The sequence below is a fragment of the Corvus moneduloides genome, chromosome 7 (genome assembly GCF_009650955.1).
Source record: "Corvus moneduloides isolate bCorMon1 chromosome 7, bCorMon1.pri, whole genome shotgun sequence".
Lineage (NCBI taxonomy): Eukaryota > Metazoa > Chordata > Aves > Passeriformes > Corvidae > Corvus > Corvus moneduloides.
In genome coordinates, this window is record NC_045482.1 from 28,531,568 (window position 1) to 28,546,205 (window position 14,638).

At 41.8% G+C, this 14,638-nt stretch overlaps 1 protein-coding gene across 5 annotated transcripts in view; it reads right to left on the reverse strand.

The window, feature by feature from the left end:
* Positions 1–14,638, reverse strand: part of SEMA5B (semaphorin 5B) — a 271,124-nt gene that overhangs the window by 47,385 nt on the left and 209,101 nt on the right. For all 5 annotated transcript variants that reach the window (XM_032114157.1, XM_032114158.1, XM_032114156.1 and 2 more), the window contains exons 11-12: positions 11,951–12,158; positions 9,607–9,814 (exon numbers count right to left, since the gene is read on the reverse strand). In XM_032114157.1, the coding sequence (XP_031970048.1) occupies positions 9,607–9,814; positions 11,951–12,158 (416 nt within the window). The remainder of the gene's footprint in view (positions 1–9,606; positions 9,815–11,950; positions 12,159–14,638) is intronic.

Sequence of the window (14,638 nt, forward strand, 5' to 3'; positions counted from 1 at the left end):
ATTACTGACAACCTCAATAGCCCATGCAAGGAAGAGCAACCTCTGTCTTCCCTAAAGCCAGATGGCATGAAAAGAGAAGAATGAGAATCAAAAGGATGTTCGTGGGTTAAGAAAATAAGATTAGAAAGGAAAAAAAAGCACCAGACCTTCAAACAATCCCTCTAATTTTGATACCTTTAAAAATTCAAACTGCAGAAATGAGTTAGCGATCTGTACAAATCCATTATCTTTCCCCCTGAGAAGAGAAGTCAAGTGGAACTGAGCTGCTTTAGTCAGATGCTGGTCAAGCAGCAGCTTCATTGCTCAGTTGGTGAAGATAACATGTTCCATGCCAGATGTTAGTGCCCTTTCCTCAAGACCAGTAGCCACATACTCCATAAGGAATTCACAGGGCTATTTGTGGAGCAGGGCCCTGCTTGGGAAGAGCATACTACAGCTCACAGGTACCACCACTGTGAGGGGTAGAGTTGATGTTAATCTGGACAGACAAGGTTTGGTATTTTGGCATGTGATATTGGATGCAGAGGCAGAGAAGCTGAAGTGTGCATGTGTCATTTATCACCCACACATGCTTAGCATCAGTGATTGCTGCTCTGCACATGATTTGTTTTGAATGCATAAATTAAAGCCATGGTGTAAAACAACCTCCAAAACTGAAGTCCATTTATGAGTCAAACATATGTTACTTATTAAAAAAAAAGCAGTGCACAGACAGAGGATTTTTACAGGCAGTTTCATCTCATTTTCTTTTCCACATCAGGGACCTGGGCTTGCTAGAGTTCACCTTCTGGCCTACCATTTTCAATATCACTTTAATCGATTGAGGTTTATAGATTATGGCCTCGCACAAGCTACACAACTATTCAATTTCTTACTTTCTGACATCCCATTCCATCATCTTCTAGCAACAGTGACTTCTTTATTGGATAGGAATTTATTTTTATTTTTAAAGCTGTGAAATAAAACAACCTTCCATTTATTCAAATATGAAGATTAATGCCATCTCTGATTAAATCTGGATTTATTTTACATCAGTAAAACAAATTAGTAAAAAAAAAAAACACCAACCAACAGTGTTCCTTCACGAACACTATTAGAAACTCTTGGCACTGTGCCAAACAAAACTGACCTCTAATAAAAACAAAAGTACAGAGGGTCTCTGACTACCAGTGACAGGATCATTCATCCACAAGAAAACTCAGATACTATTAAAGTCCTAATGAAAGGAATAGCCAGAAGGAATTCCTGAATGTGGGGCATGTTTGTCTGGGTTGCGAAGCACCACCGTTTCCAAGCCTCGGCAGGCTTTTGAGCCTTAAGAAAACATGCTCCCCAGGGCTGCCATATGGGAAGAGGCAGAGGGGACCAGATATCCTTTTGGAAAGGCAGCTTGGGCAAATCAGTGCACTCAAGTGTTACCCCCTGTCTCTGCCCTGTGTCAGTCAGTGTCTGGAGGCAGCTGTCAGATCAAGACGTGCTCTGCTCCTGTGCTTCTACTCTGAGGCTGCAGATCTGAGACTTCTGTGTGAACATGGCAAATTGCTGTAGTTTGGTGGTGTAGGTGGAGACAGGAAAAGGGTGGCTTAGGCAGGAGCAAATCCACTGCAAGGGACACAGACAGGTGCTTTATGTAGCCTCTGCAAGATGCTGATTTAGGAACACAAGTTCCGCTAAAATGGGAACTTAGGATGGGAAAGAAAATTGCAAAGGCAGGAAACTTAGAAAGCAGTGTGAATGATGATAAAGAAACCTGAAAATAGCCTACAGTTGTCACCTAGGCTGCACAAAGTAATCCATATTCAAGCAGCTCCTTTGTGAAAGTTGGATTTTGTTAAGCTCTGGGTAATTATTTTCTGCTCAACAAGATGCAGATTCAACTAGATAGAGCCTTTGTAGATTAATGTATGTTGGAAGAGGCAAATAAATATTAGACCATCCATTACAGCCTGAGGATCAAACACATCTCCCTTCTAATGCAGGGCTATTTAACACTGTATAAGGCACAAAATGGTCCTGCTACATATTCCCCACTGCTTCTTCCCATGTAATTATAAAAACACCATCAAACAATCTCCATTCCTCTTTCTAACAAGAGAACATCACTTAAGTAAATGGACATTCTTGAAATCCAGCTTTACCTCTTGCAGACTGGAGTGTTCCCATAGTTCTACAATACTTGGTATTTCGACAGAAGATACCTAACTGTACAATATTATATTTTTCTATAACTCATATATATTTTATGTATTTATATCCACTTATATTTTAAACTTGAACAAGCAAAACCAAATTTCCTCTGGTTCCAGATACTTCCTCTTCCCCAAACAAGTAAAACAGCACATCTCCTGATAACAAGTTAATGATGCATCTGTGGCAATACATTAATTCAGTATTAACACTGGACACATCTGTGTGTGTATGTAAAATGTGTCCATTTTACCCTGCAAATTCTGCCTGAAGATAGAGACATGAAGAAAACCAGACATAGCAACACTAAGACTTCAGACCCTTTCATCAGGAGCCACATTACTGAATGTGACCATTGCCTAGAATACAAATCTTATGACATAATAGTAGTAAATGGTAAGAATTGACAGATGCAATGAATATCTGCCCCGGGGCTTGCTGGTAGCTTTAGTTATTAATCTTGTTTGTATAACAATAGCATAGATGTCATCCTAACATAACATATTCCAAGAAAACTACATGCTTTCCTGTCAGTTGCCACTGTGTTGAAAGTAATTTCACACAGCCCACCTAGCAGGCATCAGATGGTAATGACTTTTAGACAGCATTGATCTGAGTTGGCCTAAAGCCAGTCTCCTAGAGGTAAAAGGATCTATACACTAAACTGTTCCTAAGTCATGTTGGCAGGATGCTTTAAAAATAGGGAGCAAACAAAAGCCCTGCCATGTGTAACGTATGTCCTCCCTCCTGGCAACCCAAAATGAATTGGCACCCTAGTCGTGATAGTAAGGAGACAAAATGAAGAGAGCCCTGTAATCAGCTGATTTTGTTTGGCTTTTTCTGAAGTGACCTTCATCTGTTTCAGCAACTGTATAACTCTGGACTCCAGCTACTGCTAAATTCCCCTTCTGTTCACTCAGGGTCATTTACAGACTTCAGAACTAAAAGTGGGAGCCTAGAAGTGTACAGGTTGGTTAAAATTAACATAAATCATGTCATTGGTTTGAGCACTCAGTAGAAATGAGAAAAACTGTAATAATTCATCTGGTTGGGAGCAGAGCCCCTTCCTATTCTGTGTCCTCTCTCTTTTTCAGCGCCACACTCACCAGAAATCTCAGCACAGGTTTATTCCTCAGACTCAGCCTCTTGCTGGTTTCCCTGCTGGCCCTGCACTGCATTTCTCTCCTCGTTGTTATTTGTGATTCCTTCATACTTAAATGCCATCTACAAAGAGTGCTATTTTCTTTCTTCCATGCCATTAAAGATAATGTCAAATAAAATGAAACTGAAAACCAGTCTCTCTGGCATCTTAGAGGAAACATGCCCCAGTTGACTACCTCACTGCTTACCCTTGCCTGCTTTTTATTTCCAATTTCAGACACATCCCTTTCCCAGACCATCCAAGTGAAGCTCTTCAACTGCTATTCTGAAAGCCACGTTCCTTAGACCTTACCATCCCTTCAAATCTTAAGGGTCCATATCCTGCAAACAGTATGGATGCACTTAACTTTACATATATAAACAGCTACATTAAAGAAAATGGGAGTAATTGCCTGCTACAGCAGATGCAAATGTGTTGTCAGGATAGAGAAAATGGTGTAATTTTGTACTTCTATTTAAAGAACACAGATCCATTTCACCTACAAACTTCATTCTTTCCAAGAGCTTTAGTGATCATGGTTCTGTTTGATGTCTTCATTCTCTGTCAGTGGGAGGCTCGCTATTTTCTTAAATGCAACCAGAATGTCAAACCAGATGTTTAGTGATTTATTCTGATGTATTATTGGATACTGTGGATGACAAAACACTGGGCTGAGTACTCTCCTTTCTGCCTATGAAGTCTTCCAAGGCTTTTCAGCATTATTGGTGATACAATAATTAACTAATTCCCTTAATTGTGGAGAGGCCATATCAGCCAGAACAGATGGAAATTAATGATTAAGCTTTATCACAACATTTTTGCAGTCTATTACCTTTCCTTTTGCCTCTGTTTTTAAATGGATATTCAACGTGCTGAATATTTTTTTAAACTCTCAGGGAGAAGATCTTCAAAACAAAATCTGGGCCAGATTTTCAACAGCCTCAGCTCAGAAAAAGGTGTTGGATTTTCAGGATCTTTGATGAACAATCTGGCCACCAGTGTCGCCTCAGTGATCTGCTGGATGCTGGGCTCCACTGAACAACAGTGTCTCTCTTGTTCCCTCCCCTACCTTTTCAAACATTTTTCTTTCCCATGCTTTTTACCCAGCAGCAGTTCATTGTTTGTCCTTCAAGGAACTATCATTATTCTGATGAAGAAGTCAGAGGATTTCCAGCCCGTATTCAATTAAATCCTTCCCCAAAACTGGAAAATTTTTAGATCTCTTCCCAGACTATGTTATTTCTCGAAACAAATTCCCCAATAGTTTCACTTCTGAAATATGGCAGTCCTGTAATTCAGGTTTTACAATCCTACATTCAAGTGCTTCACTCCTTTGTTACAGAGGATTTTGCATCATATAAAGAGTAAAAAGAAAAAGAAGAACATACCATTAAACTCCAAAGCAATCCTCCATGTGGTATCCCAAAACCCTTAAAGGTGGACAGTACGTGCTTGGAGCTACAGTTCCACTTTGGAGAGAGACAAAGAGGGCAGAAAACTCTCTGCTTCTTTAGTGCAGCTGCTGATCCTTTTCTTCCAAAAACTCCCTGGAGCCATTTCAGGAGTTACCCACCTATATGTACTTAGTTGTCTGATCACTGTCCCAGAGCTATTCAGAGGTGAGCTGTGCTTCTCACACAGATATCAAGTCAATAAATAAGAGTCCTTGTCAGCTGAGTCATTTCTGCCAGCTTTGCATTAAGTACATGGCTGGGAGGGGATGTGAGGCAGAACTTAGGCCAAGCAGGAGGGCAAAAATTCAGCATCACTCAATAGCAAACTCCCTGCAATCAGGTCAAAAAAGCAGGCAAGAGTTCAGATAAGCGCATGTCATAGATGTTGCAAGAGGTCTTGGCTCTGGAAGCCGGAGGATCCACACTGGCATGAAATTAACCTGAGGTGGCACTGACACAACCTGGGAGATGCCCATAGCATGGCAGGGAGAGGACAGGCAAGCCAAACTATCCCCAGAACCACACTGTACATCCAAAATGGCAACTTGCACCATGTTAACTGCAAGTTTTATGCAGAAAAAAAATATGGAAGGAAGAAGAGGAAGGAATGAATATCAAGATAAAGTGCATTAAAATAAACTGGTCAGGACAGGGAGAGCAGAAGGGGTGGGGATTCAGGAGACCGGCTGGTCTTATTTCCAAACATTTTCTTTTCGTCATTTAAACGTGTAATCAAAATCCTTGGCCCGCCTCAGGGCTTCCATCTGCTCAGAGGCCCATGGTTCTGATGCTGCAAAGGGTCAACACAGAGATCGTAAAGTATTCCCTGTAAGAACCAGCTTCATTTTCCTATCTGTCTCATCTCAATTGCTAAAAATGAATAACTGCACCCCAGCCTTTGAAAAATTTATTAAGCTAACCCTTAAAGATATGTCCCACCTGAAAAGAACGCTCCAGATCTGAGGTCCTCAGCTCTCTGAAATTCAGATTTGGGATTTTGTTCAGGCACATTCTAAAGATACAGTGGTGTCAGTGATAAGGCTGCAGTACTGGTTCCTCAAATATTCCTCACCAAAGCTTGGGGGCAACTTGGGGTAAAAAATCGAAGCTCATTTGAAAATTGCAGGGAAGTTACACACATTTCAAAGCCATGCAAAATTCAGCAGCAAGCACAGCCAAACTACCACCCAGCAAAGCAACCTTCAAAACATTTTGCACGTTCAAAGGGCTTGTAGGTTTTGCTCGTGTTGGGCATCTTCCTAAAAGTCTCCAGTGAGCGGGGAACGGCAGCAGGAAAGAGAGCAGGAAAGACAAACACCAGGAACACACACGCACAAGGCAAGGTCCCTGCAGCCAAGTCCAGCCTGTAAATTTGGGCAGCTGACATTACAGATGTCTTCCCATTGCCCTGTTGCTAAGAGTGGCTGCTCTGAAAAGACAAACTGAGACAGGTCAGTGGGCACACACAAAACACTGCTCAGACACCCACTACATCAAGACATGGGGCTGAGTTACTGGTCACCATTTAAAAGATTAAATTGGTGCCGTGTCAATAAACAAACAGTAAAGGAGATGGCAGGAATCCTTATCCCTTTCCATCTCTTCCGTTTGCTGCAGTTTTTCCCTCTGCCCCAATTCTGAGCCTCGGTACCAAGCCCCGAGGTTTTAAAAGCAGCAGAGCAGCAAAGATCGCTGGTCGGGATCAATGCTAGGGTCAATTTTCTCTCGATACATGATTGCCTGTTCCAGGGAGGAGGGGGAAGGCAGGAGCTCTGTATCAGCAATCACAAACCCACATCAGCCCCCGCGGTGTAAAAGGCTGAAAAGTTTCCTGATAACAGAAGGCAGAGCTTACAACAAACAATGTGGTATTCCTGCCTGGGAGGCACAAATTCTCTCAGTCACCTCCAAGCTTCTCGATCCCCCCCACCAAAACAATTACATTATAAAAACTGCTGAAACCAGGGCTTTTCAAGGAGGCCAGTCACGAAGTCACAGCACAACAAAAAAGTAGGCAGGGAGTGTTGCAGGGGTGGGAGCCCTTCTTCCCGTAGTGGCTGAATATTGGCGTGTATTAAACATAGACACAACAATAAGCAATAAATCACAGCCCAGGAGAAGTGCCAGGTGGAATGCACTGGAGGAAATTAAAATATCCTTCTTGATACTGTTCAGGATTGAAAGAAATACAAAGGAGGTCAAATTGACTTATCACTTACATAGCCAGGATGCTAAGGGGAGAAAGGGTTCTAACACTTGCAGCTGAAAAATTTGCAGTTGAATAATTTCCTAGCCAAAACAAACAAACAAAAAAAAACCACAACAAAAAAAAGAAAAAAAAACCCACCCAAACAACAAACCAACAAAAAATCCCCCTTAACTTAAAATGTAATAATAATATTACAAACATCCTCTCAAACAAATAAATAAATGATGGAATTCCTTGGCTTTCCTACATTTTCTTCATTTTTTCCTTCCTTTTTCCAAATGCTCAGTCCCTCCACAAGACTCAACTAACAGGGCAAAGGACCCTTTGCAATGTACACAAGTACACTAAATGGTCAGCACCCAAATTCAGCAAATTTTGACCTCCCACATCACATCCCACCATGCTGTCAGGAGACCCTATCTTGTGTACTTTGCTATTGCCCAGTGGCTGGTTTTTCTTCCCGATTTCTATCATGAAACTAGTCAATGGAGGCAAACTTTAAGTCTCTCTGCCCTAAAGAACCGGGTCATTTTCTTATTTCACTCGAAAGTGGCTCCAGAAAGTCTGTTTTAGAAAAAAACCAGCACTGGTACACAAACTTCCCAGTAATTTCAGCCAGGACTCAGTGCCACACAGTGCATAAAACTGAGGCTGCTTTTGGTCACCAGCAGGCAAGGGAACCTCTGTGAAGATAGACTTTTGTTTTGCTGGGATAAGCTTATGCAAGTAGGGGACTGCTCTGCAGCCTCCAGGTCCTAAATATGGTGCTCCTGCGAGATACCCCACCTGTCTGCTCTCCAGTCACTGCTTTTTTCTTGCTTGCCCCATTGTAAGGCAATTCAGGAAACCTTCACCTTTTGAATTTTAATGGAAGTGTCATACAAAGTACTTGGGCAGGCTGAAAACAGGGCAGCATCTATAAATTACTGGAAAGCTGAAGGAAAGGAAAGGAAAGGAAAGGAAAGGAAAGGAAAGGAAAGGAAAGGAAAGGAAAGGAAAGGAAAGGAAAGGAAAGGAAAGGAAAGGAAAGGAAAGGAAAGGAAAGGAAAGGAAAGGAAAGGAAAGGAAAGGAAAGGAAAGGAAAGGAAAGGAAAGGAAAGGAAAGGAAAGGAAAGGAAAGGAAAGGAAAGGAAAGGAAAGGAAAGGAAAGGAAAGGAAAGGAAAGGAAAGGAAAGGAAAGGAAAGGAAAGGAAAGGAAAGGAAAGGAAAGGAAAGGAAAGGAAAGGAAAGGAAAGGAAAGGAAAGGAAAGGAAAGGAAAGGAAAGGAAAGGAAAGGAAAGGAAAGGAAAGGAAAGGCTCATTTCTCTTGAAACTGGATCATATATATGTATACACACATAAATATTCTCAGACTGAGACTATACAGGACAGCCTGAAGAGGACAGCTGTTATTGTTCTACCTTTTAAAATCTGCTTATAAGGGCTGAGGACACGATGGCATTTTCCAGCTGTGGTTTTCTCTTACTGAACACTTTTGTGTCCATCTGATTGCATAAGCAGCTAAACCTTTAAACATTAAAAACTTCCATGTCAAACTGCAATAATGGCCAAGTTATATTTTCTGAAAGGGATAACTAAGAGGTTCAGTGAAAATAGAGAGCTGCCACTTTTATATTTAAACACACATGGATTTAGTGCAAGCTGATAGATAAATTCTACTTGTTGAAAATAAAATTATGGTGACATTTTCTATATCAGTTTTTTTGGCAAGAGAACAGGGACATCTTGCAGTAGGCCATGGAAGAGGGAATCTGTTTAGATGTTGCTAACAAAATCCTTCCCCTTGTCTAGCACAGAGGACATCAGTTTCACACAAAACTCTTACAGAGAAAAGCAAGGCAAAAGCATGAGAGGAGAAGGAAAAGTATTTTCAAGAGATGTAAACAAGTAAATGCCCGCAACACTCAGTGAGATTATTTGAGCATCTGTCTCAAACAGTTGCTATCACACTCTTTCACCTGTTTAAACGGAGAGGCACGATTTGGATGCGAAAACCTTCTACACTTCAGTGTGGAAGACTGCTCTGGAGCCAAGGCAGACAATTAGAAAAAGTCATTTTTCCTACTCCCTTTATAAGGCACAATCAAGCCACAGAATCTATCCAGGTGTAAGAGGTGTCACACATAGTTGAGATGAGCTATTGATTTCCAAAAGCAATAACAAGTTGCCACACAGCCCAGCCCTGCCTCATCATTTGTCTTAGAGGTGATCACTCAGATAAACAAGGAAAGGCTGGCTGCAACCCAAATTCAGAAACCTTCAGCCCTACAGCCAATAAGAACCACCAGGAAAACACATGGACTTAATAAAAGCAACACTGAAATATGAAGCTTAAAAAAAAGAAAAGAAAAAATAAGTAAATATTGTAAGCCCTTCCTTGGTAAACATACGATTAATTTCTGAGGAGAACTAATTAACAATTACAAAAAAAAATATTGCTTATCCTCATTGCTCCTGTCATGCACATATCTATCAGGAGATGCACTGCAGCAGTGTTTTTTGTCTCTTACTGATGAAGCAAAAGGCTTCTTAACCAAATCAAACTGCAATATGTTAGCCTGGTGCTTTTCTCTTTAACCTGAAATGGGATATATTAGAGCTGTAAATTTACTTACCCCTCTGCTCTGTACATGGAGCATCTCTCCAAAGGAATTTTTAGCACTCCATTATTTAAACCCACAAAGAGTGACCTGTCGCTGTGTAGGATTTGGAGACTCTTGATTGCTTCCTGTTGTCCATCAGGGAGGATCTGCATTTCCTCTAAATAACAACTCCTCAGACTCCTGTTAGTGGTAGAAAGGGCCTTCAAGATGGTGCCATACTCTAATAGAACAAGAAACAAGGCACAAGTAAATCTTGGAGGCAATGACTTCATTTCATACCTGCCTAAAGAGTGAAACATTAATGTCATCTTTACAGAGCTGGTTTAACCTAGTTCTTGGTCACCTGCTGCCCATGGTAGAGAGCTCTAGCTACGTCGTTATAATCCTCAGCAGAAACCACCTGAGAATGCATTTTAATGGGAATTCAGGAGGATGTGAACCATCTGGACAGTGAGTACCTGGCAGCATTTCCCAGTTGGAGCGCTAAGGCAGAGGAGTCTGGTCCCGTTACCAGTGAGTGAGCAAGGTAACCCAGGATAGCAGGAATAATTTCTGGTGCCTTGAGTCTATATTTCTATTGGTTTATGGAGCAGATCAGTATGATCTGATGTCATGACAAATGACAACAAATGCAGCAGCCCTGCTGGAAATCTCTGAGGCCTCCATAATGACTGCATGGGTCACAGACCTAATTGATCCTCTTCCTGGAAGAAGCCAGCTTGACAAGGGGATGTTATGGCATGAGCAGTTCATACACAGAAACATACATGTTTGTGCTCACAGTGCTCTAACCTAAACAATTTAGAGATCTGCTAAGCTGTGGGAGATTAATGCAGGGGGAAAGGGGGCAACCACACCATTTTGCATTGAAACCCCCAAGAGGTCTGTCAGCCCTGATTGTTCCTGAAACTTAATCTTTCTCTTCCAGTAACTTCTGCATTGCTGCCAAAGCTCAGCAATTTATAGTGGTGGGGTTGGCAGCCATGTGAAGTTCCCCTTTCACTTACATGTGGAACAAGACTGAAGCTTGAGCTCAGTTAGTCTCAGGACTGGGTTTGTGTTCAGGGCTGCCTCTGGGCAGGGCTGTCTCTACTGAAGCATTTCACAAGTTCAAACATTTCCAGCAGATCTTACTCTTCAGTCACCGCTACCCAGGGCCAGAAGGCAAACACGACTAAGTAGTTAAGGTTATGGCATTGGACCTTTTTACACTAATGATACAAGGCAGGAAGTATTCCAGCTTTCTCTAAGGCTCTGTAGCTTGGACTCCTCACTTTAAATATCAAGATATCATACTGGCAGAACGATGTTGTATTACAATTTAAGTACAATCTTCTCATCATAACCAATGTTCCTGGAGGCTCCCATACTGGGAGTGTTGCTAGAACATATAAATAATAAACCAAGATGATCACTTTTGAAATAAGTGGTGATAAAAGTTAGATAAATTATGACACAGTCCTGAAGGTCCATTCTCCTAAACATGAGAATGAGGCAATGACTCTGCATTCAGATGTGAGATTAAATTAACACTTATGGAAGCAATCCATCTTATTCTAAAGTCAAAGTTTCTGCAATAGAGGATAACAACATTATACCCATGAGGCTGGCCATATGCTCTGATTAATCAAACTATTTAATTTAACCTCTATCATTAGTATGAATAGGGGCTAAGACAACCATTTATAACGCTTTGTCCTTTATCTTCACTTATCCAAGATATCTGTGCTTTTCAGAAGAGGCAATGTGTCCTGCTAATTAGAGTATGGAAGTAGAAATCAAGAGACTAAGTCATACACTTAATTCTACCACTGGCTTGCTGTGCTCCCACAAAAAAGCACTTGCCTCAGCTTCCCTACCTGCCTTACACTTCAGTGCATGCCCATTCCCGAAAGCACTGGGAGTCATACACCAGTAGGGATGTGGAAGTGCAAAGAAAGACACAATTAAAACCCTGAGCAAGCCTGGAGTTCATGTATTATTATTGCTTTTTCAGAGATGGGTCTGTCATAGCACTGAGAGGCAACTCACACTTATGAAACCACAGAGCATTCCAGTGACCTCTGCTCTTCCCCACTGTTATGTATTAGCCTGATTAGTTGAAACATGTTTTTATAAGAGGGAGAAAAATGTTATTGGTCTTTTTAAACACAATAGAGATTTACAGTCTGATCACTTGGGACTCTGCCTCAAGTCCTCCATCCTGCTTTAATTTACTCTAGCAAACAACTTCCAAGCAGTTTTGTGCCAAAATCATATTGAACGACAACTGTGTAAGGACTTCACAATTGGGCTCCCAGGGCTGCTAGGTCTACAAGCAAGCAGGAGGAACTGTTTGAAGGCCTAATGCTCTTACCTGTTCCAATATACATGACATGGTACAGAGTATCCTTCCCCTGAACAATATCAACCACCAGTTTGGAAAATCGAATGCTGTCCTGAGTCACATACGGATCCACAGTCACTGGCTGCACCACATCATTCATCAGGAACAAGCGCTGTGCATCCTGCAGGACTCTCTCCGTCAGGTTCTCGTTAGGGCTGTCATCGTTCAGTGTCCCACACTAAATACAGAAGATTGAATTTCAGAAAATGCATCTTCTCCCCAGTCCAGCATGGAAACCCATGTCCTACTGATTTCCTGGGGAGGTGAGTCTGTGTGAGGGTCACGGGATCAGGCACACATCCTAGTCATAGATCCTTGCCTAGATTTGGCCTGTAGCCCACTCTTCGAAAACTTTTCTCCTAAGTGGTCCATTGACCAGGAAAGTGGAGTTTCATTCCCTTGTGATACCCTCAACCAGCACAGGAGAAGGGCAAAAGGCTTTAACAAACTATGGAGAAAAAGAAAGAATTAAAACTAGCTGCAGAAATATTTAAAGGCAGCAGTGGAAGAGAAGTTTTTGTGGTGATAAATCCTTGAAGCACTTCAGACAATCTTCAGACTCTGCCTGGCACCTCAGTCTGTACAATGAACAAAACTTGGGAGTTTAAAAACCTAAAAATGGACTGGTTTTGTATAAAAGAACCAAACTTGCTACATTGCTTTTCTTTGAAGTGCTCCCCTCTGGCCAGGCCCCCACAGTTGCATCTGAAGCAACCACAAGCTCCTCCCACCCCATACTCTTCCCTCCTGACAGCAAATGGCAGATCAAGCCACGACCACCCATCCTCCAGCACCAAGGGAGGAACTGAAACAGGACTCAGTTCCCTTATCCAGTGAGAACAGGGGAGAAAAAGAGCTCATCTTGTGTCTTTTAAACAGTGTAAGTCCTACCAGGTGAATAGTGCATTTTAAGGCCTGAGTTTCCATGTTAGATTAATTCCTAGAACTCAATTATTTTCAAAACCAGTGCTAATTTTTTGGTCTGTGTCAATAGCTGGGACTCGATCTCACTCTTCCCCACAATATCTGCATGGAGGGCAGAAAATTTATTACTCCAAAAGGCAGCAGGGTGACTGGGTGTTTATCTTCCCAGGACCATGGGAGACAGTAGTACAACTAAATCTTGCCAAGTCCCATACTCAGTCTACGGACAACTTCCCTACTCACGAAGTAAAACTCACACCTGAGCAATTTCACTAGAAAAAAATCCCACACATTCCTTTTTCTTTATTTTGGGTCCAGGTGTTTGGGCTTTCCTTGAAGAAAAGTCAGAATACTGAGAATTAGGATGCTGATTTACAGTGTACAAATTTCCCATGTGCACACGCTCGATACGCATCACAGCAACTCTTGGTGGTATCGCTGCCTTTCCCAGGTGCACCACGCAGCCCTTCTCTTACTACGTGCTAAAATGAGTTGTCAGGCATTTAACACACATTCACACAGTAAATATGGATTCCAATGGCTGGGGTACTAAGCCTTACAACATTCTAGAGGCTGTGTGAGCTAGGAGAACACGTTATATAATTCTGACAATCTATGAACATGGTCACTTTTCAATCAATTTAAGCATCTTCCTGAATAGCCAGACTAAGGAAACATCAGTGGGTTTTTGATGTGTCCTCAGGTGGGTTTTAATGCTTTTTTCTATTGCAATGGTCTTTTTTAGTTCATGACTCATCCCACATTCTAAAGAGTTTTTAGATCTCTCTCTTTTGTTGTATCCTATACTCCTGTTTCAAACCACTGTCTTCCTTTGGATGCCTTTCTCCCCATTCACTTTCCTTTCTAGAGCATCACCTAAAAGGAGCCCCAGTGGCAGGAATGTCATTGTTGGTTTTGTTTTCTGTTCTCAGAAAGTCGCAGATAATCCTTTTGGTCTATTGGCAGCTCACGTGCTGACGCAGCATCCCTCTGGTTTGGTTTAATGTTGTTTTGTTCTAATTTCCTGATTATCTGCACTGTCCTGATCCTCTGCATCCTTCAGTATTTCTCCTTCCTCTCTGCAAGAAAAAAAATTCTGGCATGCTTCCCTCATCTTTCTTTGTGAACACTGAGGCAAAAAAATTAATGTTTTTGCAATATCTGCCTCTTCTGTCACTAAATTACCCTTGTCATCTCCTAAAGGCCCTGCACTGACCTCTTGTTCCTTCTGTACTTGAAAAACATCGTAATCTCTTCTTGCAATCTTCCTTTTGTCTACCACATAGCTCCTTTTCCTTTCTTTATTTTCCTCTGACCCGTTTCTTTCATCTTGCTGCTGCAATCTTTACACTCCACATTTTAACTGATACTTTTCACTCCATGGAAATGCTTTCCAAAGTCCTTTACTATTCCTTTCCAAAGTCCTTTCCTATTCCTTTCCAAAGTCCTTTACTATTCCTTCTGGGTTAGCCCAGGAAGGGACAGAAAGTCTTTGATTCTCAGTTTGCCTTAATATTCCCTTTAAACTCAAAAAACCCCCCAAGAACATCATCAACAACGACAACAAAAACCTGGCTATATTTGGCATGGCTGGACCTTCAGCAAGGCTTTGTTTCTTGGTTTTGAGTGCACCAAGCTGAGAGGGTGATCAAGAGGCCAAGCCTATCCCACCTTGTATGGGCAGGAGCCCTCAGTCAGGTGCCAAGAGGGAATTCAAGAGGAGAAATCAGGCTC